This window comes from Choloepus didactylus, chromosome 4, assembly GCF_015220235.1.
Source record: "Choloepus didactylus isolate mChoDid1 chromosome 4, mChoDid1.pri, whole genome shotgun sequence".
Lineage (NCBI taxonomy): Eukaryota > Metazoa > Chordata > Mammalia > Pilosa > Megalonychidae > Choloepus > Choloepus didactylus.
Genome location: NC_051310.1, coordinates 17372674 through 17398760, shown reverse-complemented (window position 1 = coordinate 17398760; position 26087 = coordinate 17372674). Strand labels below are relative to the sequence as shown.

At 36.6% G+C, this 26087-nt stretch overlaps 1 protein-coding gene across 3 annotated transcripts in view; it reads right to left on the bottom strand.

Annotated features, from left to right (window-relative positions):
• RPS6KA5 (ribosomal protein S6 kinase A5) overlaps positions 1 to 26087 on the bottom strand; it is a 231590-nt gene that overhangs the window by 54347 nt on the left and 151156 nt on the right. For all 3 annotated transcript variants that reach the window (XM_037832058.1, XM_037832057.1, XM_037832059.1), the window contains 2 exons: positions 21279 to 21362; positions 18686 to 18789 (listed from right to left, as the gene is read on the bottom strand). In XM_037832058.1, coding sequence (XP_037687986.1) covers positions 18686 to 18789; positions 21279 to 21362 — 188 coding nt within the window. The remainder of the gene's footprint in view (positions 1 to 18685; positions 18790 to 21278; positions 21363 to 26087) is intronic.

Below are 26087 nucleotides of genomic sequence, written 5' to 3'. Positions count from 1 at the left end.
AATATATCAAAATATTGTTTGTTTCTCAGTGTTATATTTACGACTGTTTCCATCTTATGTATGTTTTAAACTATAACATGAGCTACGCTTAGGAAAAATAAAATGAACTTCATTTATAAGATCATGGATTCACTGACAGCAGTACAGAGTGGCAAGGGGGAAGGAAGTTTTGAACCGCCCCTGTGCAGGCCCACCTGTGTGCCCTGTGGCACTCTAAAAATTACTCAAAATAGTCCAATGATGCATGAAACAATGGATTCCCTTATTATGGTCCATGGGTCAGTGCTTCCCTTTCCTTTATCTTAAATAAGCATCTGCCTGACTAGAAAAGAAAACAGCGACAAGCAAACAACTGTTATTCATAAAAGAGCATGAAGCAGCTTTCCAATCACTTTATATTTGACCCCAGTCCTACTGCACAAGAGCTCTAGGTCCCTAGACAAGTAAGCCCTGTTCCTTCACCTGTAAAACAGTGAGCGCTGTGACCTACCTTTCAGGGCTGTAAGGTTTAAGTAGGTCACCTGGGTGACCCAGCACAGAGCCTGGCTCACAGTGCTGCGTGGTGAGCAGTGCCCTCAGCAGTGTCACTGCAGAGGAGGGTACCTTCTCTAGGCCACCAGAGTGGCTGACAAGAGTCCCTTGCCTTCACTTCCCTTTGGGTATTTCTGAGTTCTTCCTTGATCCATCTAACCTGTGTTTCCCTAGGCCACACCACCTAGGTCATTAAGAATGATAAAATGAGATTCTTTGGCTGGTACCCTTACCTGCTTTTGCGGAATCTGCAACTCTATTCCTTGGGGTTCCCAGGGCATGTCTTACGTGAGCTCATATCTTCTTCGCATCTCACTTCCCTCTTCCACCCAGCATGAGAATGGGTCTCCTACCACCACTACCTGGGAAGCCACTTGGAGGAACTCCCTTCTTGCTGCTGCTTCTGGTGCTGAAAAGAGAAAGCCTCTGCTCCCTGTGAGGTTTTATGGGACTCAAAGATGTATGGTCCTGCAAAGATTTTGGTAAAAAACAACCTTTTTTTTCCCTAGTCAATTGACAGTGTCCTCTCCCTAAAAGTGATAGATACTACTCAGAATTGCCCTTCCTCTCCAGTGGCTAAATTTTCCTTGGTGAACTGAGCTGATCTGCCTGGGCTCCTTTTCCTTGGACTTTGGTACAGTGACAAAATCATTTTATCACTGGTGGGGCTACTCCACTGGTTTACCAGACATGCCTGAATGTAATCATAATCTCAGAGGTGGCCACAGCTTAGGCTAAAGCTGGGTGCATTGTCATACTCACTACAGTGTTTATTGGCAGATTACATCCCTGTCCCTTTTCTTCTCTACCCTGTTTACTGTGATTCAGAAAATGCTCTTGATGACTCTACTTCTCTACATACCCAGTTCTCACTATTTAAGTGATGCTAAGGATGGGGGAGGATAGAGAACTCAGACCTTGGGGGTTCACTGAGGCCAAATGACTGTAGGTGACAATAAAACTAAGAGAATGTACAGATCCAAGAGCCAGGTAGAATGCAAGGAATTTCAAAAAGATTGCTAAATTGAAAAGAGCCAGAGGCAAAAAGCAAGAGTAAAGGTTATCGTCAGGATAAAGGAAGAGACCCTTACAGAGAGGCCATGGAGAATCATGAGTTCATGATGGATATTGGGGCTCTCCACACCCACAGACCAAACTCAATGACAGAACCATGAATGGGAAAGGTCACCTTCTTCCATCCGTGGTCCGTTCTAAAACGCATGACGCTGATTTTTTAGACTTCAGGGTGACGGGAATAATGGAGAGGTGGCAGTAAAGTGCCTTTATAAGCTGGGAACAACAGAAGATCAGGTCTTCAGGTGCAGCTGTGAGGGACTAAGGGGCAAGCACAAGAACTGATAACCAGGCTGTGATTCTGATGGACCTTCTCCAGAGGAGAAAGGTTTTATTCAGGTCCCCCAGGGCAAATTAACATCACCCATACCCCCATATATCATGTAAGTGACTAGCAGTAAAAAGATCAAATGGATGATGAAAGGGAAGAAGGTACAAAGCTGAGTGCAAAGGGGAAGGGTCATCTTCACCCTGTTTCTCACCTTGTCCTTTTGTCCCTGTGCTCTAGTTACATTGCTGGAACTGTCATGCAGAAAAAGGTTTGTGGAAAGGGTCCATGCAGGCAGGCTTCTAAGATGGCCCCTGTGGTAGACTGAGTCATGTATCTAAGAAAACACATGTTCTTAATCTTAATTTGCATTTCCTGTAGGTATGAACCCCTTGAAAACAGGACCTCTAGAAGATGTTATTTTTGGTTAAGGAGTGGCCAACGGAATCAGGATGGTGTTAATCTGGATTACTGGAGGTCTTATAAAGAGGACCCAGAAGTCACAGAAGCCAGAAAGGAGAGGGTGTGGCTAAGTGATGGGTGACAGAAATATAAGCCCAGGATCACAAAGACTCTGGCAGCAATCACCAGAATGCTCCAGATTTTGGGGGGAAAGCAAGCCTTGTCATCATCTTGATTTTGGACTTCTAGTCTCAAAACCATGAGCTATAAATTTCTATTGCTTAAGCCAACCCATTGTGCGGTATTTGTGATAGTGCCTCTGGCAAACTAAGACAGGCCCTAATGATTCCTGTCTCCTGTATTTATGGCCTTGTGTAATCCCCTCCCCTTAAGTGTAGGCTGGTATTAGTTACTTGATTATAACCAATATCATATAGTAAACATGATGGGATGTCCTTTCTATGATTAGGTTATAAAACCCTGTGACTTTCAACTTATTAGCAGACTCTTTCTACTGCCTTCTCAGCTTGCATGCTTTGATGAAGCTAGCTGCCATACTGGAGAGGCCCACATGACAGGGAACTGAGGGCAATCTCCAGCCAACCACCCATAAAGAAATGAATCCTGCCAACAACTGCATGAGTCTGGAGGCAGATCCGTTCCCAGCAGAGCTTTGAAATAACTACAACCCAGCCAACACCTTGACTGCTGTCAATGGGAGAAACTTTGAAGTAGCACCCAGCTAGGCTGTGCCCAGATTCCTGAGTCACAAAAATTGTAAGATAATTAAATGTATGTTCTTTAAAGCCATTAGGTTTCAGGGTAATGTTTACGCAGCAAAGGATAATGCATACAGAGCCAGACAGTAAATATTTTAGGCTGTATGGTCTTTGTGGCAACTATCCAGCACTCCTGATGTAGCACGAAAGCAGTCCTTTTAGACAATACGTAAATAAATGTGTGGCTCATTCAATAAAACTTTTATTTATGGACACAGAATCTGAATTTCACATAATTTTCACAACATGAAATATTATTCTTTGGATTTTAATTACTTAAAAATCTAAAATGATTCTTAGCTCATGAGCCAAACAAAAACAGGCAGAACAATGGACTTGGCCCATGGGACATGATTTGACCTAAAGAGTAATAACTAGAGCTTTGTTTAATGTCATAACTTTGATAACACTTAGACCTGGATTTATATAACATTATGCTAATAATAATACAATAAAACAATTTAATGAAGCATTTTATTGATGGAAAATGAAATACCAAATAAACACTTCCTGGCAAATATTTTCTACATTTCGAAGATAGAGAAAGTGAAACAAAGCAGCAACCCTGTCAGAGACGATCGAAGAGCTGCAAATAGACCTTTATGCACTGATTCCTAGGTGAGGCTATATTCAATTATCATGGTTTATGGAGAGAAACCCCAGGCAAGTGAAGGGATCCTTCTTAAAGGGACAAGCAGAAGAACAGATGGGGATTCCAGTGACTAGGTATGTATCTCCCCATGTAGCAGAAACACACACCCTAAAAGAGGAGGTTCTACACAGAAAGACATGGAAAACTAAAGGAATACACATATGTAAGAAAAATATACATTACCTACATGAAGTAAAAATAAGAAACAGATTCACAGGAAAGCTAAAAAGCCATAATTCTAATCTATGATGCTGACAATTGAGTGATGTCAGGAATCTGGAAATGACGTCATGTGAATGGTTAAAGGAACAAGAAAGGTTTGTCCTAGATAAAAATTATCTTCAAATACTTGAAACAGTGTTGAAAAGGAAGTAACAGAATTATTCTATGTTCTTTAGAGGACATGTGGTTGTTTGGAACTGTATGTATCCCAGAAATCATATTCTTAAAGCTAATCCATTCTTGTGGGTGTGAACCCAATGTAAGTAGGATCTTCTGATGATGCCACTTCAGTTAATGTGTGACCGACCTCAATCAGGATGGGTCTTAATCCTCTTGCTGGGGTCTTTTATAAACAGAATGAATACAGAGAGAGAGAAAGAAAGTGGGTGGGGGGAGAATGCCACAGGAGAAAAAAGCTGAAATCAGTGGAACCTGGAAGAGAAGGGAGACATCAGCAGATTCTGCCATGTGGCAGAGAAGCCAAGGACTGCCAGCGGTCAGTCTTCAGGAAGGAAGCACTGCCTTGATGATGCCTTGATGTGGATATTTCCTGGGACTCTAACTGTAAGCTAATAAATTCCCACAGTTTAAAGCCAACCCATTTTATGGTATCTGCTTTGAGCAGCGTAGGAAACTAAAACAGATTTTGGTACCAGGGGAGTGGGGTGTTGCTACAGCAAATATCAAAAATGTGGAAACTACTTTGGAATTAATGAGTAGCGGCTGGAAAAATCGTGAGGTGCTTTAAAGAAAAGCTTAGATTGCTTTGAAGAGACTGTTGGTAGAAATATGGATTGTAAAGGTACCTCCAATGAAGCCTTAGACAGAAATGATGACTGTCATTTTAAACTGGAAGACAGGTGACCCTTGTTTTAAAGTGACAAAGAACTTTGCAAAATTGAGCTCTGATGCTGGATGGAATGCAGAATTTGAGATCGATGAGGGTGGATATTTAGCTGAGGTGATTCTGAAGCTAAATGTGGAAAGTGCAGCCTGGTCTTTCTTTGCAGCTTACAGTAAAATGCAAGAGGAAGGGGATAAGGTGAGAACTGAACTGATAGGCACTAAGAAGCCAGAAATTTATCTGGAAAATTCTGAGCTTCCAGAAAGTGAGTCCCCAGATATAATGCTCCATGTAAAGGTTTACCTGAGCATGGAACAAGTCAGCTATATCAGTGTAAGTCAGAAGAGGAAATGCAGCTATCCATAAAGGATTTGTGGAAAGTTCTTTAGTCTGATGGTTTGGAGCCCTGTGTACTACATGCAAAACCAACAAGTTTTTTTGTGATATCTGTATGAATGGAGCTTCTGAGAGGGTTGAGCTTATGCCCCAGAGATGTGGAGAGTCTGGCTGCCCCCAGTTTTCTCAGAGGGTGGAGCCTATTCCTTGGGGATTCGGAGAGTCTGGCCATCACCCCAGTGTTTTAATATGGTGTAGCCTTTACCCCAGTGTTCTGGGAGAGCATAGTCATTAATCTAGCACTTGGAAAGGGTTGGGCTGCTGCTCCATCAGGCCTGAAGGACAAAACATTGTTCTATAGATGACTCTCAGACCTTGAAATCCAATGGAGTATGCCCTGCAGGGTTTTGGAATTATTTGGGACCTGAAACCCCTGTTTTCCTTCTAATTTCTCCCTATGCAAATGGTAATGTTTATCCTATGCCTGTCCCTCCTTTGTATATTGGAAGCAGACATCTTTTTCTCTAGGTTTCACAGGTCCTCAGAGGGAGGGGAATTGTGCCCCAGGACAGACCATACCTATAACTGATTTTGATGACTTTGTACTAAGCACTGTTTCTGGAATGACTTAAGGTTTTTGAGATATTGTGATGGAATTAATGTATTTGCATATAGAAAAAAATGTCCTTTTGGGGTCTAGAGGGTGGAGTGTGGTGGTTTGAAGCTGCATGTACCCCAGAAAAACATGTTCTTAAATCTAATCCATTCCTGCGGATGTAAACCCATTGTAAGTAGGAGCTTTTGATGAGACTACTAAAGTTAAGGTGTGACCCACTTCATTCAGGTTGGGTCTTAATCCTTTACAAGATATTGACATTCAGACAAGGAGAGAGAAAGCCACAGGAGCTAGAAGCTGAAAGCAACACCCAGAATACAAGAGGCAGACCAGCAGACACTGGCATGTGTCTTGCTATGTGGCAGAGGAACCCAGGACTGCCAGCAGCCGGTCTTCAAGAAGAAAGCATCACCTTGAAGATGCCTTGATTTGGACATTTCCCAAGACGCTAACCGTAAGCTAACAAATTCCCAAGGTTTAAAGCCAACCCACTTCATGGTATCTGCATTGAGCAGTCTAGGAAACTAAAATAGTAGGAAAACAGACAAATTGGATGATACATTATTTTGAAACACTGAAAGTCAAAAAACATAGACACTAAGCAGAGATCATGGAAGATCATAATAATTAAGGAATGGAAGAAGTCAATGATGAAAAAGAGCCTTGGCTAATCAGGACATTTGGGGACAAAATAATGATGCATTTTGCTGAATGATGCATTTTGCTGAATGATGCATAATTTAAGAACAGGCTATGAAAGATTTTATACCAGAAAAGACAATCAGAATGATTACCTTGAAAGGAAAGGTACAGTAGGATAATTCAGCTATTATAGTTTGTAAATTTAAGTCACAAACATGGAATCATAGACTAATATCAAGCTTTACGCAAAATTATTACCAACATGGCAAAGTGGATAATTAATTGATTAAAGATAAAAGACTCCTATTTAAATCCCTGAAAAATTTATTTGCTCTAGATTTTTAAGATTTTAGACAATCTGATTCAGATTCTCTTTCTCTTTCTGAAACCAGATGCCAACTGATTGATCTAAAGGCAATACAAGCCATTTAAATTTAATGTCACTTGGTCCAGAATATTCCTGCCCTCATAATAAGCAACATATTCTCTCTCTATAGGCAGACCTATGGGGGAAAGGCAAAGTACAGAAGAAGATTGTATGTGGAATCAGAAAGAGGAGAATTAGTCAGAGGAGCTACTGTTGAATGTTGTCAGACCAAAGACACACTTTGTACCTGCCACCACAAAAGACATGACCTTGCCAACTGGACCTAAATTATAAAGACTATGCCGTGGTTTCCTGTAATTCTCAGGCATTTTCAAATTGTCAAAAAAAAATTTTTTTAATTTGCAAAATCATATTCAGAACTGTTCGTAACAGGCATGATTTTAAGTCACAATAATTTCAAAAAGAAGTATTCCTGATAACTTACCTTTGGTCTTAAATAATCTGGAATACTAAGAATTATTTACTTCCTAGCCTGTCCTGGAAAAGGTACATTTAAAAAATGTTTAACAGTTTTATTGACATACAATAAGTACAAATGACATAGAATAAACTGTCCATATATAAACTGTACACTTGAGTAAGTTTTAACATATGTATACATCTGTGATACAATCACCGATATCAAGATAATGAACATATTCATCATCCTCCAAAGTTTCCTCATGCCCCTTCTTCCCTCCTACCCTGCCCCGTTCCCTGTCCCCAGGCAATCACTGATCTGCTTTCTGTCACTATAGATCAGTTTCCATTTTCTAGAACTGGAATCATACAGTGTGCATCCCAACTTGTGTGGTGTAACCAGTTTTGGGCTATTACAAATAAAGTTGCTATGAAGATTTGTGCACAAGTGCTTGTATGGACATAGGCTTTCCTTTCTCTTGGTATACATCTCAGAATGGAATGGATAGATCATATGGTAAGTGACAATTAACATGCTAAGAAACTGCCTGTTTTCCAAATTGGTTGTACCACTGTATGTTCCCCCTAGCAGTGGATGAGAGTTCCAGTTCCTCCACATCCTTATCAACACTTGGAATCTCTTTATTTTAGCCATTTTAATGGGTAACAAGTGGCACCTTGTTATGGTTTTAATTTGCATTTCTCTAATGACTAATGGTGTTGAGCATCTTTCCATGTGCTTATCTGCCATCCAGAGATCTTCTTTGGTGAAGTATCTGTTCAAATCTTTGGCCCATTAAAAAAAAAAAAAAAAACTGGACTGTTTGTTTTCTTGAGTTTTGAGAGTTTTTATATATTCTGGATACATGGATCCTATCAGCTACATGATTTGCAATTTTGACCAGTCATTGACTTGTCTTTTCATTCTATTAATGGGGTCTTTCAAAGGGCAGAAATTTGATTTTTATGAAGTCCATTTTATCAATGTCTTCTTTTATGGACTGTGCTTCACTGTTGTATCTAAGACATCTTTGCCTAACCCAAAGTCACAAAGATTTTCCTGTATGTTTTCTTACAGAAGTTTTATAGATTTAGATTTTTAATTTAGGTTTATGGTCATTTTTTTGACATAAAAATACAATTTGATTAAAAGTGTAGGTTAATAAAACATCCAATCTCAATAATTATCAAAGAAATACCAAATAAACAATGAAATATAATTTTCACCTATAAATTGATAACAATTTAAAATGATAATATCCAGTATTGGCATGGTTTTAGAAAATGGACGTTCCTATATATTGCTTTCATTATATTATTTCTAGAGGTCAGTTTGGCATCATGTCTCAAAAGCTTTAGTACATTTCTAATACACTATGAACCTACAATTTATTTCTAGAAATTTATTCTACATAACCAGAAAAATCCACAAACGTATACATACATATATAGCACGTGTGTGTGTGTGTGTATGTAGCCTGTTCTCATTAACAGCAGAAATTTGAAATAATATAAACCTCCACCGATAAGATATAAAATATATTTATTACATTACCAAGTATATTGATCCTGCCTCTGCTTAGCCCATTTCAGTTAATTGGACTTTGCTCAGATAAAAACATGGGTTTAGTCTTGTTCCTTCTACTTCCCTTCATCATCCACATCCAGTGAATCCCCAAGTCTACTTCTTAATAACTCAGGTTGAGGTCCTAGCATTTTTTAATATATTCAATTTTATTGAGATACATTCACATACCATACAATCATCCGTGTACAATCAATTGTTCACATTACTATCATATAGTTGCTCATTCATCGCCCCAATCTATTTTTTGAACATTTTCCCTGTACCCGAAAAAGTGAAGATAAGAATAAAAAACAGTGTAAAAAAAGAACACCCGCATCGTCCCTCCTCTCCTGCCCTATTTTTCCTTTAGTTTTTTTGTCCCCATTTTTCTACCCATCCATCCATAAATTGGATAAAGGGAAGTGTGATCCATAAGGCTTTCCTAATCATATTGTCACCCCTTGTAAGCTACATTGTTATACAATCGTCTCCAAGACTCAAGGCTACTGGGGTGCAGTTTGTTAGTATCAGGTATTTACTTCTAGTTATTCCAATACATTAAAACCTAAAAAGGGTTACCTATTAGTATGTAAGAGTACCTACCAGAGTGACCTCTCGACTCGATTTGGAATCTCTCAGCCACTGAAACATTATTTCATTTCATTTTGCATCCCCCTCCCCTGCTTTGGTCAAGATGTTCTCAATCCCACAATGTCGGGTCCAGATTCATCTCTGGGAGTCATATCCTGCGTTGCCAGGGAGATTCAGACCCCTGGGTGTCAGATCCCAGGTAGGGGGGAGGGCAGTGATTTCACCCACCAAGTTGGCTTAGCTAAAGAGAGGGGGCCACACCTGAGCAACAAAGAGGCATTCAGGGGGAGACACTTAAGCACAATTAATAACCAGGTTTAGCCTCTCCTTTGCAGTAACAAACTTCATAAGGGCAAGTGCCGTGATAGAGGGCTCAGCCCATCATACCACCAGCCCTCAATGTTTGTGAGAACATCAAAGCTATCCAGGTGAGGAAGCCCAACACCTCTGCATTTTCCCCCAGCTCCTGAGGGGGCTCTGCATATGTATTTTTTTCATTGTATATATTTTTTCAATTAACTTTATCAGAAAATTAAAAAAAAAAAACATTTCAAACAAAAGCAAAATAAAGAAATAAGAAAAAACAAATAAGCTATTATAACTACATTACTTCCAACATGCTCCTACCCTACCCCAAGAGAACATTTAGACTATAACCCAGCAAAGGAATAAGAAAAACAAGTAACCTAAAATAACTACATTTCTGCGAACTTGTTCCTACCATTCCTCTCAGAAATTAACAAACCATAGTCACTCCTGGGCATTCCCAGAACATTAAGTTTACCCACAATAACTTATCTGTTCTTATCAGATTTTCATTCCCCTTCACTATTTGCTATCACTAGATCCCCTACATTCTACATTATAAACCATTTATTTTACATTTTTCAGTGATCACATTAGTGGTAACATACAATATTTCTCTTTTTGTGCCTGGCTTATGTTGCTCAGCATTATGTCCTCATGGTTCATCCATGTTGTCATATGTTTCACGAGATCGTTCCTTTTTACTGCTGCATAGTATTCCATCATGTGTATATACCACATTTTGTTTATCTATTCATTTGCTGAAGGACATTTGGGTTGTTTGCTGCTATGAACATTGGTGTGCAGATACCTGTTCATGTCACTGCTTTCAGATCTTCCAGGTATATACCGAGAAGCGCAACTGCTGGATCAAAGGGTAACTCGGTATCTAGTTTTCTAAGGAACTGCCAGACTGTCTTCCACAGTGGCTGCACCATTATACAGTCCCAGGAGCAATGAATACGAGTTCCAATTTCTCCACATCCTCTCCAGCATTTGTAGTTTTCTGTTTGTTTAATGGCAGCCAATCTAACTGGTGTGAGATGATATCTTATTGTGGTCTTAATTTGCATCTCCCTAATAGCTAGTGTTTTTTGGCCATTTGTATTTCCTCTTCAGAGAACTGTCTCTTCACATCTTTTGCCCATTTTATAATTGGGCTGTCTGTACTATTGTTGTTGAGTTGTAGAATTTCTTTATACATGCAAGATATCAGTCTTTTGTTAGATACATGATTTCCAAATATTTTTCCCATTGAGTTGGCTGCCTCTTCATCTTTTTGACAAATTCCTTTGAGGTACAGAAGCTTTTAAGTTTGAGGAGTTCCCATTTATCTGTTTTTCCTTTTGTTGCTTATGCTTTGGGGGTAAGGTCTAGGAAGTGACCTAATACAAGATCCTGAAGACGTTTCCCTACATTATCTTCTACTAGTTTTATGGTACTGTCTCTTATATTGAGGTCTTTAATTGATTTTCAGTTAATTTTTGTGAGGGTGTGAGGTACGGGTCCTCCTTCATTCTTTTGGATACGGATATCCAGCTCTCCCAGCACCATCTGTTGAAAAGACTGTTATGTCCCAGTTCAGTGGTTTTGGGGGCCTTATCAAAGATCAGTTGAACGTAGATCTGGGGTTTATCTCCCAATTCTCAATTCAATTTCATTGATCAATATTGTCTATATTTGTTCTAGTACCATGCTGTTTTGACTACTGTGGCTTTATAATAAGCTTCAAAGTCAGGGAGTATAAGTCCTCCCACTTGGTTTTTCTTTTTTAGAATGTTTTTAGCAATTCGAGGCATCTTCCCTTTCCAGATAAATTTGAAAGCTAGCTTTTCCAAGTCTGCAAAGTAGGTTGTTGGAATTTTGACAGGGATTGCATTGAATCTGTAGATAAGTTTGGGCAGAATTGACTTCTTAATGATATTTAGCCTTCCTATCCATTAACAAGGAATATTTTTCCATCTTTTTAGGTCCCTATATATTTCTTTTAGTAAAATTATGTAGTTTTCTGTATATAGGTCCTTTACATCTTTGGTTAAGTTTATTCCTAGATACTTGATTTTTTCAGTTGCTATTGAAAATGCCATCTTTTTCTTGAGTGTCTCTTCAGTTTGGTCATTTCTAGTGTATAGGAACATTACTGACTTGTGTGCATTAATCTTGTATTCTGCTACTCTGCTAAATTTATTAGCTCAAGTAGCTGTGTTGTCAATTTTTCAGGGTTTCCCAGATATAAGATCATATTATCTGCAAATAATAACAGTTTTACTTCTTCCTTTTCAATCTGGATGCCTTTTTTCCTTTGTCTTGCCAGATTGCCCTGGCTAGCACTCCCAGCACAATGTTGAATAACAGTGGTGACAGCAGGCATCCTTGTCTCGTTTCAGTCTCTCGCCATTGAGCACTATGCTGGCTGTGGGTTTTTCACATAAACCCTTTATCATATTGAGGAAGTTTCCTTCAATTCCTAACTTCAGAAGTGTTTTTATCAAAAAAAGGATGCTAGATTTTGTTGAATGCTTTTTCAGCAACTATTGAGATGATCATTTGATTTTTCCCTTTTGATTTGTTAATGCGTTGTAATACATTGATTGATTTTCTTATGTTGAACCCTTCTTACATGCCTGGAATGAACCCCACTTGGTCATGGTGTATGATTTTTTTTAATGTGTCTCTGGATTCGAATTGCAAGTATTTTGTTGATAATTTCTGCTTCTATATTCATTAGGGAGAGTGGCCTGTAGTTTTCCTTTCTTGTAGCATCTTTACCCTGGTTTTTTTTTTTCTGAAACCTTGACTGTTTTTTTTTTTTTAATTGAGATTGTTCAGATACGATACAACTATCCAAAGATCCAAAGTGTACAATCAATTGCCCACGGCACCACCATACAGCTGTGCATCCATCATCACAATTATTTTTTTTCAACTTTTAGAACATTTTCACTACTCCAGAAAAGAAACAAAGACAAAAAAAAGGAACACTATACATTCCGTCCTAAGTAAACAATAGTTGGTTTCCCATATAGTCATGTATTTATGTATTGAGCACCATCACTACTCTCTAGATAAGGACATTTCTTCCACAAAGATGGAGGAAGAGTCAAAGAAGGCAGAGAGGCAAAAGAAAAAGAAAAGAGAAAGAGAGAAAAACAAACAAACAAACAAACAAAAAAACTTGATAGCTAGAAGGTGACAAAAGGAAAGATAGCATTAACCTAAAGTAGAATAAAGAGTCAGACAACATCACCAACGCCAGGAGTCCCATACTGTTTCCCTATTCCCCACCCCCCCATATGCAATTAGCTTTGGTATATTGCTTTTGTTACATTAAAGGAAGCATAATACAATGTTTCTGTTAATTCTAGCCTCTAGTTTGCACTGATTGTATTTTCCCCCCAATCCCACCCTATTTTTAACACCTTGCATTTGTTCTACCTCATGTAAAAACATATTCGTACCTTTTATTACAATCATTGAGCACCTGAGGTTTCCCTAAGTTACACAGTCCCAGTCTTTATCGTTCGTCATTTGTTCTGGTCTCCCATGTGATCCCAGCCTTCCTCTTTCAACCATATTCACAGTCATCTTTGTTCAGTGTACTTACATTGCTGGGCTACGATCTCCCAAAATTGTTTTCCAAACCTCTCACTCCTGTCTCTTCCTTTCTGTCTGCAGTGCTTCCTTTAGTGTTTCCTGTAGAGCAAGTATCTTGTTCACAAACTCAATCATTTTCTGTTTGTCAGAGAATATTTTAAGCTTTCCCTCATATCTGAAGGATAGTTTTGCTGGATATAGGATTCTTGGTTGGTGGTTTTTCTCTTTCAGTGTCTTAAATATATCACCCCACTTCCTTCTTGCCTCCATGGTTTCTATAGAGAAATCCACACAGTCTTATCAAGCTTCCTTTGTATGTGATAGACCGTTTCTCTCTTGCTGCTTTCAGGATTCTCTCTTTATCTTTGATGTTTGATAATCTGATTATTAAGTGTCTTGGCATAGGCCTATTCAGATCTATTCTGTTTGGGGTATGCTGTACTTCTTCGATCCGTAATTTTATGTCTTTCATAAGAGATGGGAAATTTTCATTGATTATTTCCTCTATTATTGCTTCTGCCCCTTTTCCCTTCTCTTCTCCTCTGGGGACACCAATGACACGTAAATTCTTGCTTTTCGTTTTGTCTTTAAGTTCCCAGAGATGATGCTTGTATTTTTCCATTCTTTTCTCTATCTGTTCTTTTGTATGTAGGCTTTCAGGTGCCTTGTTCTCCAGTTCCTGAGTGTTTCTTCTGCCTCTTGAGATCTGCTGTTGTATGTTTCCAGTGTGTCTTTCATCTCTTGTGTTGTGCCTTTCATTTCCATAGATTTTACCAGTTGGTTTTTTGAACTTTCAATTTCTACCTTATGTACATCCTGTGTTTTCATTATATGGTTCAGCTCTTTCACCATATCTTCCATAAACTTTTTGAATTGACTTATTATTAGTTGTTTCAATTCCTGCATCACAGTTGAAGTGCAAGTCTGTTCCCCTGACCGGGCCATAACCTCATTTTTCTTGGTGAAGGTTGTAGTTTTCTGTTGCCTAGGTATGGTTTCCTTGGTTACCCCAATCAGGCCTCCCCAGACCAGAATGGGCTAAGGTCCCAGAAGGAAGAAATATTCAGTATCTGGTTTCCCTGAGGGTGTGTCTTAGAAAATTGGTACACTCTGTGATGCGTCAGGTTGCTATGCTTTTCTGCCCAGCAGGGGGCGCCTGTTAGCCTGTCATTTTTGACTGATGTAAGGAGGTGTGGCTTTTTCCCCAAGTACTGAATGAAAGGCAGGTAGTAGAGCTGGGCCCCACCCCTTTCCTCTTAGAGAAGACAGACCCCCTAGGGGGAGGTCATTAGCATTTCAGTGGTTTCTCTCTGCCTGTGCTATATCCTTGTCTGGGTCACAGAACTGGGAACGGAAAATGGCTGAGGCTTTCTCCACTGAGTCGAAAAAGGAACAGAGCTAGTCCGAGGCGACCCTCCGGCTCTCCAATGTCAGTTGTCACCCAAAGCCTCTGTCAACTTGTTGGGGATTCGTACCTCGTAGTGAGCAGTTAACACTCGCTAATTAAAACCCCAGTTGGAGCTCAGCTGAGCTATATTCGCTTGCTGGGAGAAAGCTTCTCTCTGGCACCACGAAGCTTTGCAGCTCAGGCTGTGGGGGAGGGGTCTCCCGATTTGGAGCCGTAGTTTTTACTTACAGATTTTATGCTGTTATCTCGGGCATTCCTCCCAATTCAGGTTGCTGTATGATGAGTGAATGGTCATGTCTGTCCCCCTGCAGTTATTCCAGATTATTTACTAGTTGTTTCTGTTTTTTTTTGTTGTTGTTCCAGGGGGACTAACCAGCTTCCACTCCTCTCTATGCCGCCATCTTAGATCCCCCTCTTTACCTTGTTTTGGTAGTAGAGTGATGTTAGCTTCATAAAATGTGTTAGGTAGTGTTCCATTTTCTTCAGTGTTTTGAAGGAGTTTAAGCAAGATTGGTGTCAGTTCTTTTTGGAATGTTTGTTAGAATTCCCCCGTGAAGCCATCTGGCCATGGGCATTTATTTGTGGGAAGCTTTCTGATGACAGATTGGATCTCTTTGCTTGTGACTGGGTGGATGAGGTCTTCTGTTTCTTCTCTGATCAGTCTAGGTTGTTCATGTGTTTCCAGGAAATTGTCCATTTCCTCTAAATTACCTAGTTTGTTGGCATACAGTTGTTCATAGTATCCTCTTATAATTTTTTTTCTTCATTTTATTGAGATATATTCACATACCACGCAGTCATACAAAACAAACTGTACACTCGATTGTTCACAGTACCATTACATAGTTGAACATTCATCACCTAAACCAATCCCTGACACCTTCATTAGCACACACACAAAAATAACAAGCATAATAATTAAAGTGAAAAAGAGCAATTAAAGTAAAAAAGAACACTGGGTGCCTTTGTCTGTTTGTTTCGTTCTCCTATTTTTCTACTCATCCATCCATAAACTAGACAAAGGGGAGTGTGGTCCTTAACGGCTTTCCCAATCCCATTGTCACCCCTCATAAGCTACATTTTTATACAATTGTCTTCAAGATTCATGGGTTCTGGGTTGTAGTTTGATAGTTTCAGGTATCCACCACCAGCTACCCCAATTCATCAGAACCTAAAAAGGGTTGTCTAAATTGTGCATAAGAGTGCCCACCAGAGTGACCTCTCGGCTCCTTTTGGAATCTCTCTGCCACTGAAGCTTATTTCACTTCCTTTCACATCCCCCTTTTGGTCAAGAAGATGTTCTCCATCCCACGATGCCGGGTCTACATTCCTCCCTGGGAGTCATATTCCACGTTGCCTCTTATAATTTTTTAAATTTCTTCAGGATCCACAGTAATGTCGTCTCTCTCATTCACTATTTTGTTTATTTGTGTCTTCTCTCTTTTGGATTTTGTCAGTCTAGCTAGGGGCTTGTCAATCTTGTTAATCTTCTCAGAGAACCAACTTTTGGTGTTATTTATTCTGTGTATCATTTTTTTGTTCTCTATGTCATTTATTTCTGCTTTAATCCTTGTTATTTCCTTCCTTCTACTTGATTTAGGATGAGTTTGCTGTTCAATTTCTAGCTTCTTCAGTCGCTCCATTAGTTCTTTGATTTTAGTTCTTTCTTCCTTTTTAATATATGCATTTAGAGCTATAAATTTCCCCCTCAATACTGTCTTTGCTGCATCTCATAAGTTTTGATATGTTGCGTTCTCATTTTCATTCATTTCTATATATTTAGCAATTTCTCTTGCTATTTCTTCTTTAACCCGTTGATTGTTTAGGAGTGTGTTGTTTAACTTCCAGATATCTGTGAATTTTCTAAGTCTCTGATGGCTACTGACTTCTAATTGTATTCCATTGTGATTAGAGAATGTGCTTTGAATAATTTCAATCTTTTTAAATTTATCGAGGCTTGTTTTATGGCCCAGCGTATAATCTATTCTGGAGAAAGTTCCGTGAGCACTAGAGAATAATGTGTATCCTGGTGATTTGGGATGTAATGTTCTAGATATGTCTGTTAATGCAAATTCATTTATCAGATTGTTCAGGTTTTCAATTTTCTTATTGGTCCTCTGTCTGGTTGATCTCTCAATAGGAGAGAGTGATGTATTGAAGTCTCCCACAATTACTGTGCAAACACCTATTGCTTCCTTCAGTTTTGCCAGTTTGTCTCGTGTATTTTGGGGCACCTTGACTGGATGCATAAACATTTACGATTATTATTTCTTCTTGTTGAATTGTCCCTTTTATTAGAATGTAGGGACCTTCTTTGTCTCTCATAACATCTTTGCATTTAACATCTATTTTATCTGAGATTAACATTGCTACTCCTGCTTTCTTTTGGCTGTAGCTTGCATGATATACTTTTTTCCATCCTTTCACTTTCAATTTCTATATATTTAGAAATTGTCCCTATGGTCATTTTTGAGTTAATTTTTTTATGTGGTGCTATGTATGAATCAAAGTTCATTTTTTACATACGGATATCCAGGGGTTCCAGTACCAGTTGTTGAAAAGACCATCCTTTTTCCACCGAAATGCCTTTGTACCCATTGAAAATCAGTTGCCTATATATGTATGGTTCTATTTCTGGGCTCTCTATTCTGTTCCACTTATCATTTGTCTTTCTTGATGCTGACACTACACTGTCTTAATGAATGCAGCTTTATAAGAAGTCTTCAATTCAACTTTGTTCTACTTTTTCGAAGTTGTTTGGCTATTCTAAGTCATTTGCATTTCCACATGAATTTTAAAACTCATGTTAATTTCTATGAAAACAAAAAGCCTGCTGAGACTGCATTTGGGAATACAATGAATCCACAGATCAATTTGTGGAGAACTGACATCTTAACTATATTGAGTAGTTTTCTCACATGCATGTGATTTTTAATACCCAAACACTCAAGGGTGCAGTTGAGTATTAAACTGAATACTTCTTCAAATCTCTGGATTTCTCTCTCTGTGCCGCTTTTTTTCTCTCCAATTCTCTGTCCTGCAAACTGTAGCTGCCTTGGTCTTCTTGGCCTCTCAGCTCCATCTCCAACTGGGTTTCCCCCTCCCTGTGCCACGGCCTGGAAACTCTCCAAGGCAGGAAGCTGGAGCAAACATAGGGCCCACCTGGTTCATTTTCCATCTCTCAGTGCTCACTGTCCTCATTGCCAGATGTTCAATGTCTTCAAACTGTTGTTCCATATATTTTATCCATTTTTAAACTGTTTCAGGCAGGAGGGTAAATCCAGTCCCTCCATCTTGGTTGGAGGTGGAAGTGCCCATTTTAAATATTTAATGTCAAATCTATTCTAAAAGTTATAAAATTCAAGTAAAAACAGGACAGAATATGTTAATAGTAATTGGTATAACGTTTTATCACTGTTTATTTGTGCATTAACTCATTTCATTCTACAAATATTTATTGATTCCACATAATAAGTACTGTACTAGGAGCTGGTGTGCAATGCTGAGGATCAAAACCAGACTTGCCCCTGTTCTCACTGAACTTACACAGACATTGACCAAATAATTACAAATGAAAATTCAAATTGCAATTGTGAGAACCACTGAGGAGGAAAGGAACAGATTAATGCTATGAAAACCAGTAACAGGGTAATTTTATGGTATTTGTTTCCATGAGTCTATATCTGTGTGTTGAAGAATATCATCCCTGTTTCTTCATGTTAAAGTCACAAAGAAATTACATTTTGAAAACAGAGGAAAAAAGTATCCATAACTTCATCAAATAAACTTCTCAATATATAGTATACTTCCTAGGTGTAAGACAATGTGCTGTGCTTTGGAGCATACAAAAATATGATATTCCCTATGAAATTTAAGATCTAATTGGGGCAATAAAACATAAAGGTTATATCTCTACATAGTATAAGAAAAAAATGGAAATTTACCACTTTAACATCACTCTGTCTATTCTCATTTTGAAAGATTATTTTTCCATGAGGCTAATTGCAGAAATTCATTCAATTCCTTTGAGAAAATAATATTTTTATTTTATTTTGATAACACTTACCTAGATATCTCAGCTTGGGAATTTTTCTCTCCATCAACAGTGAAAGGAGATGCCCCAGTTAGCAATTCATACATTAGAACACCTAAACTCCACCAGTCAACTGCCTACAAAACAATGTTAATTTCATTTTATGCAACTGTCAGCTAAAATATATTTCATAAGAAATAAAAATAGAGCAACGTATCTGGTAAATATTTTAACACAAAGATTTGCACATAGCTTTTCATACATGGAGAATTAAATTAGCACATGCAAGAAAGAAATTTACAAACAAATACTGAGGTCTCCTTAGTACAGAATTTAAATACAATGAAGTCAATCAAAGGGCTGAAAGTGTTTTAATTATTTCCTAAACTAGTAACAGTTTTATTTCTGTTAATGTTTAAAATTTCTAAAATGTGAAATAAATTTTTAAATAAAGTTTTATGTAAGTGAAACCTTTGAACTTAGGATGGGGAAAAAAAGATGTTATTAAAAAAAGTATCAATCAGCATTTTAATTAATTATTTAGTGCCAATGAATCTTATGGAATTCCTTAAAATCAAGTTCCTTGGAGGAACAAAAATGAAAATATATATTCCAATCAAGGGATTTTGTTATTTTTTTATATCTACCTAGATCACTTCTTCTTATAGAATATATCATATAAATCTAAGAGTCTTAATTGGAGAGAAGCATGAAAAGATTTAAAATAATAAATATTAAATAAAAGTGCTTTAAATTGGAAACTAATATAAATACAGTTACCTGAAATGGGAGCACTGCAAATAATATATGGCTTTAAGAATCCTGATACATTTAAATTAGTCCTAAAATTTAGACAAATCAATATTTTAATGACTGCTGAATACTCTAGTTTAAGCCAATGAGAAATCTTAACTGGATGGTAAAATTTTAAACTATCTGCTTTCAAGTCTCAAAGTTTCAGAGATAATGCAAAATTTATGCATCTATAGCTAGTTTAACGAAAATATGTAACACTGATGTATAAAGCAGGAACAGGCAGACTGAAATTGTGAGATGAAGAATGTTTACTGATGCTACACACTGTGATAAACACTTTGTATACACCATCTAATTTAATTAACTCAAAGTTATCAGGGTGTTCCATGTATAAGAAAGATTATTTATTAAATAACTGTACTGTATTCTGGACCATAAGTATGCAGAAATTCTAGGAGTAAAATACAAGGTTTTCTTAGTTAAAAATCAGTTCCATTAGGTCTTAGAAGGTAATTTTCAAATTCTAACAGTCATAAATTCCTACCAAATTCTCCAATAGCTTCAACGAATACCATGGAGCAAATTAAATCAGCAATTCAATTTTTCTCCTTATATGAGCCATTTCAGTGCCATTTGAATTAGAACCCTAAGAATGTTTTATTTTTGGATTTGAAAATACGTTCTTAAATCAATACAGACTAATAATTAAATTCCTAGCCCTAGGCTTGAAACACACAAAACACAAGTTTGAAGAATGGAGCTTTTAAATACGTAATTAGTCATTAAGAAAGAGACCAAAGATTCTCCACAGTCAGATATCTGGACTCTATATGTGGGATTTTGAAAGGGGATGAGGGAGAGTGAAAGAAGAGGAGCAAAGAATAGTCAGAATTCCTTATTTGGAGAAAGTTATTAATAAAGCAAAAGTGTTAAGAAAAAAACTAAGCAAATCTGTACTCTTTAATACAGGAAGAAAAAAAATGTGACCTAGATTTTGTAACAGAATTACTTAGAAAGACTTTTCTACAATCTTCATTTTGCACAGGCAAGGGGAAGTGAGAAGAAAAAAAGTTGGAAGTTTTAGAGGGCGTAGGAAAAAAAACAACTTATGACTATTTTGAATTTAGAATTTTATTCATTCTCCAAAGATTGCTTCAGAGATGGTTATTTTTGTTGAAGAGATATTCAACAAATTCTCCAGTATCCCATAATATTAAAGGCAAAAACCGGGAATAAGAAAATAAGAGTGATTTCCTTCTCATATGCCCTTTCAGTGACCTCTTAGAAAGCAAATAACAAAAGGTAATAGACACAACTATATGTTTCTGTATTTTTCTAGCAGAAATTAATAATGACAATAAGCATTGTTCAAAATCATTCATCACAACTCAGATGGGAATAATGTGCACAGAAACATTCAGTGACACCTGTATTATATTGTGGCACATCTGTATCCTAAAAGATTAAGGTCCCATGCAACAAAAAAAGAATAATCTTTTTTCAAAGGGAGTTACAATTGGTGCTTAGCTTACATATAGGCTCCTTTAATGGAAATAAAATACAAATTATTAGAAGAATTAATCAAGATTGAGGTTTCACTTTACCAAGTATTAGTCTACAAAATAAAAAAAAATATTTTTACCAACAAAACCTTTAAAAAGGCTAGATAACCTTTCTATTATCCTTTTTCCTCCAAAATACTAGATATCCTAATATGCTCAGGTATATAAAACAAAGGAAAGAAAAGATGAAGGTAAGAGGGCTCTTTTGAAAAGATGCTGTATGTAACTTATTAACTAGAATTGTTATTATATATAACAATATATAATGTATAATATATACATAAAGAAGCGGCAGAAAGAGAACATACCTTGTCATGTCCTGAATCTCCTCCTCTGACAATATCTGGTGCCATGTACTCAATAGTTCCACAAAAGGAATATGCTCTTTCAGCCTTAAACAAACAAACAAACAAAGTGATTTATTTCAAGCTGGTATGCCAAGTGACCAAAGAAGAAAGGAATAATACATGCCAGTGGTTGTGATACACCACAGTAGTAATGCAGAGGTAGGTAGAGTCTAACGACAGACCCTCTCTTCAAGAGGACAGACCATCACCGACATTGGAAAGACTTCTCCACGGATGCTTGAAACCCTACCATCACCCATCCCTTCATTCAGCCAGCCAGTCAGCCCTCCATCCATCCTCTTCTTCATTCTTTTTTTTGTGTGTTTGTGTATTTCAATTATTGGTTTATTCAACCATTCTTTTTAAAAAGTACAAACAGTCCTAACAGAATAAAATAGATTCTCTAACACTTTAATATGAATTACCCTATTTCTAGATAAGCAAGATTGGGAAATACCATGAAACATGAAGAGGGCAGGAAGACTAAGTGCTAAGAAGAGGGAGTAGGAAACCCAAAGATGAAAAAAGGATGCAAAATGTTTTTTTTTCTATCTTACCATCTTGCCTAAGTTTGGCACCATATGTTTAGTCATAGCTAGCAAAACTGTCTCTTTAAAAAGACTGTCTCTTAAACCTAGTGGTTTACACTCCCTTTATCCAGTGTATGGACAGATGAGCAGAAGAATGGGGACAAAAATTAAATGAAAAATAGGGTGGGATGGAAGGGATGGAATGTTTTATGTGTTCTTTTTCACTTTTTTAAAAATTTTTTTTGGAGCAAGGAAAATGTTCAAAAATTGATTGTGGTGATGAATGCTCAACTATATGATGGTACAACTGATTGTACACTGTGGATGATTGTAGGGTATGTGACTATATCTCATTAAAACTGTATGTAAAAAAAAAGATTGCATCTTAAAGATAAGTGTTTCTTTTCTGTAGAAATTCATTTTTAAAAGTAACTATCAGGCCTGAAAATTAATTTTAAAAATGAAAGTAAACTAATTTTTAACATGACTGAGTATCATATGACTCAACCCAACACAATAAAGGAGAGTAAATCTCTAAATTGTCATGCAAACATAATAAAGAGGGAAAAGAGAATTACTCTTTAACAACATATTTTCTTATGGCTATATCTGAGACTTTTACAAGCACTTAGGTGTTGTAAAAAATTTCACAAGACTCTTTAAAGGAAAGTTTCCAATTTCACTTTCTTCTTCTGTCAGCAAGGTTGCAAAAGTAAAAAAAGCATCCTGTTGCCAAATGACTTAGAGGAAGCTCAGAACCAAATTAAGTGCTCAAAGATCTTTCCTCCACCTTCATGTGATTTTTTAAAAACTATTTTTAACTTTCTATTTTTGAAATATTTTCAGATTTACAGAATGGTTGCAAGAATGATACAAAGGTTTACTGTTTACCATTAAATGGACTCCAAAGTATCTATGGTGGGGGCAGGAAAGATTACAAGCCACTATTTACTAATTATGATATAAAAAGGCTAAGTTAATGCAGCTAAAATCAGTTACAATTGTTGTTTTTTATTTGTTCAAACACCTATAAAGTAATATTTTTCTAAAAGAGATAGGCAAATAAACCTATTTAACATTTAAGACCATATTAATTTATCACTAATATTACCTGTCATTCAAGCTACTACAGAGTTAAAAACTAGTGAATGAGAATTTACCTGAATTTAAAAACAGCAAAAGCAGTGTATGTGCACCAATACAATAGATGATATGGAGTATTCACAAGCTTTGGGATCAGCTGTTCAAAAAGGTTTCACTGTTCCTTACAGGAGGATCAGATAACACTGGACAAAAAACTTCTAAAGAAGAATTCAAACAGGAGATCAACTGACAAACTCTCAGCTGTTTCTTAATAAATACTTATTTGATAAAATCAGTTCTAGCCTTTAGTTGCCAAGGTTTTGTCCTGATCTTATCTCTTATGATAGATAAATTTATGAGTTACATATAAAAATTACCAATGAACAAATTTTTTTCCATCCTATATTTGGTAAAACTCCTAATTTTGGCAAGTCTTTAACTACAAATATCTAGAAGTGTTTGATTAGAAAAGAAAGACAATATTGCCCTGCTTATCACCCAAGACTATGCTGACAAGACAGAAAGGGAAATCCTTAGGTGCCAGCAATGAAGAGGGTGCTGAAAACCAGAGAGGTAGGCATCTGACTTAATGCTGTAGCTGCACAGAGGAGGGAAGGTGAGTTGTAACTCCATACCCCAGTAAATCAGTAACCCAGAGCCTTGAGTGCTAATACTCTGATGAGGACAGATGATGAGGTCCTGAGCTCAAATTAGGAGGCAATGGAATTACCACTTGTGCATAAACCTTGTAACCTAAGAAAGCTAAACCCTCAGTAAAGTGAAATCTAGAAAAATAAATCCAGCCCTAGCACAGGTTTGTCTCTGTCTGAACCCTAGCTTTAAAAACAAATAAATAAACATTCCCCTATTAAATCAAATCCTCAGGGTTGTCCCTCTTGTAGATTTGGATTCTACTTTCCCCCATCTATGTGAAAGTGGTAACATTTGGTCTAATACAATGATACCCTGGGGTGCAGGAAAGAATCAGAGACAATTCCTACAATCTAGCTGGCAAGATTGCATAGATAAAGCCCTGAGGCCTCAAAATTACTAAAAAAATCAACCAGATTCAGTAAACACAATAACAGAAGCATTACTTCAAATACTAGACCAACAATCTGTAAAACACTGGAAAATATACTGTAAAAGATGAGAGATATAAAAGAAGGGAAAATAACCATTAAAAAGTGACAGCACAGAAAAGATTAGGAAGATTTTAAAAAGAACTACCTAAAACTTTATAAATGAAAAAATATGGTAATTAAAAAATCAATGAACAGATTAAAAGCAGACTAGACACAGCTAGAGAGAGAACTGGTAAACTAGAAGAGACATTTGAGAAAATTACACAGAATGTTTTTTAAGAGTCCCAAGCAGAAAAAATAAAAATACATCCATGGTAGAAAGATTCTATTTCTTGACTTGAGTTCTTGTTACAAGGGTGCTTGCCTTATAATAATTCACTAAGTCATACATTTCTTTGTTTTGTATGGTTTTTTAAACCTGTTTTATTTTACAATAAAAACATATTAAAAAAAACACAAAACCCATACATAGACATATTTATACCCAGGTTAATAATCAGTCAATAGCAGGACAAAATAAAGGCATAAGACAAAGACAGAATTTGCTATTCATTGATCCTTGTTAAAAAGAAACCTAAAAAATGTACTTTGGAAATAAAGAAACTGAACTCAGAAGGAAAAAGCAAGAAGCAAGAAGTAATAATAAGCAGAGAAACAGGTAAACACATGAGTAAATCTAAACGAGCACAGAATTTATACAACAAAAATGATAGTTACACATATAATTATATATTTGGGGAAATTCAATATAATATAGGATTAATATACTAAATAATAATCACAAAAAATAAGATGTAGAACTGAAGTAAAAGCTCTTTAATGTTTTTGTAGTGGTTATGAAAATCTAGAGATAACAGTTAATTTTAGACTCTTAAGTCAAGATACAAGTTAAAATTTTCAGGGCAACCACCACTAAAAGAATAAAAATTGAATATATGTAACTTCTAACCTATTAATGGAAAATTGAATAAAGAAATTTTAATGAATGAAACAGAAGACAGAGAGGAGAAAAAAAAGGAGAAAAGAGAAACTATGATAAAGAGAAACACAAAGCAAGATAAGATAAATAAAAGTATACCAGTAATCATAATATTCAGCTTTAACTAAGAAACTCTCTGGATCAAAAACAAAATCCAGCTATATGTTATTTACAAAAGGCACACCTAAAAACATAATGACAAAGAAAGACTGAAAGTAAAGAGATGGAAAAAGATATATCAGACCAACACCAACCAATAGAAAGTTGGAGTAACTTTATTAATAGCATAGGAAATGGACTTTAAGGTAAAAAGTACTGTTACGATTAAATAAAGTCATAACATAATAATAAAGGGAATATTTCACTAAGGAAATAACACAATTTCAAGCCTGAATTCCCTTAAATTTTTTTGCAGAGCTTTAAAATACATAAAGCAAAAATGAAGAGATCTTCAAGGAGAAATTGACAAATCCATAATCATAGTGGGTCTAACTCTTCTCTTATAGCTGATAGATAAAGAAGGAAAAAATGAGTGAAGGTATAGAAGAATTGAACACTATTCCTGAGGATATATAAGACCAGGTATCCAACAACTAGAGAATACACAGTCTTTACAGGTGTACATGGCATATTTATAGAAATTAACAATGTACTAGGTCACTAAGCAAATCTCAAATATGAAGGAATCAAAATTGCTTACACTTTGTTCTCCAACCACAAAGCAATAAAATTAGAACTCATAAAAACTAACCAAAATTCCTATATATTTGAAATTTTAAAACCCCATTTCTAAATAATTCACAGCCCAAAGAATAAATCACAATGAATATTAGAATAAGAATAAAATACTATGTATCAGAACTAGTGTGATGTAGCCAAAGAAGTTCTGAAACTATTCTGCCCTTTAAATTTCAGAAACAAGAAAACAATACATGCATATATTTATAAAACTTGGTAGGCAGAGCAATAAAATTAAACCAACCCAAACCAAAACACCCACTCCCCCAGCCCACACACAAAAAACGTAGGAAATAAAAAAGAAATACAGCTTGAAAATAATGGTTTTGATTTTTTTCTTTTAATATAATCATCT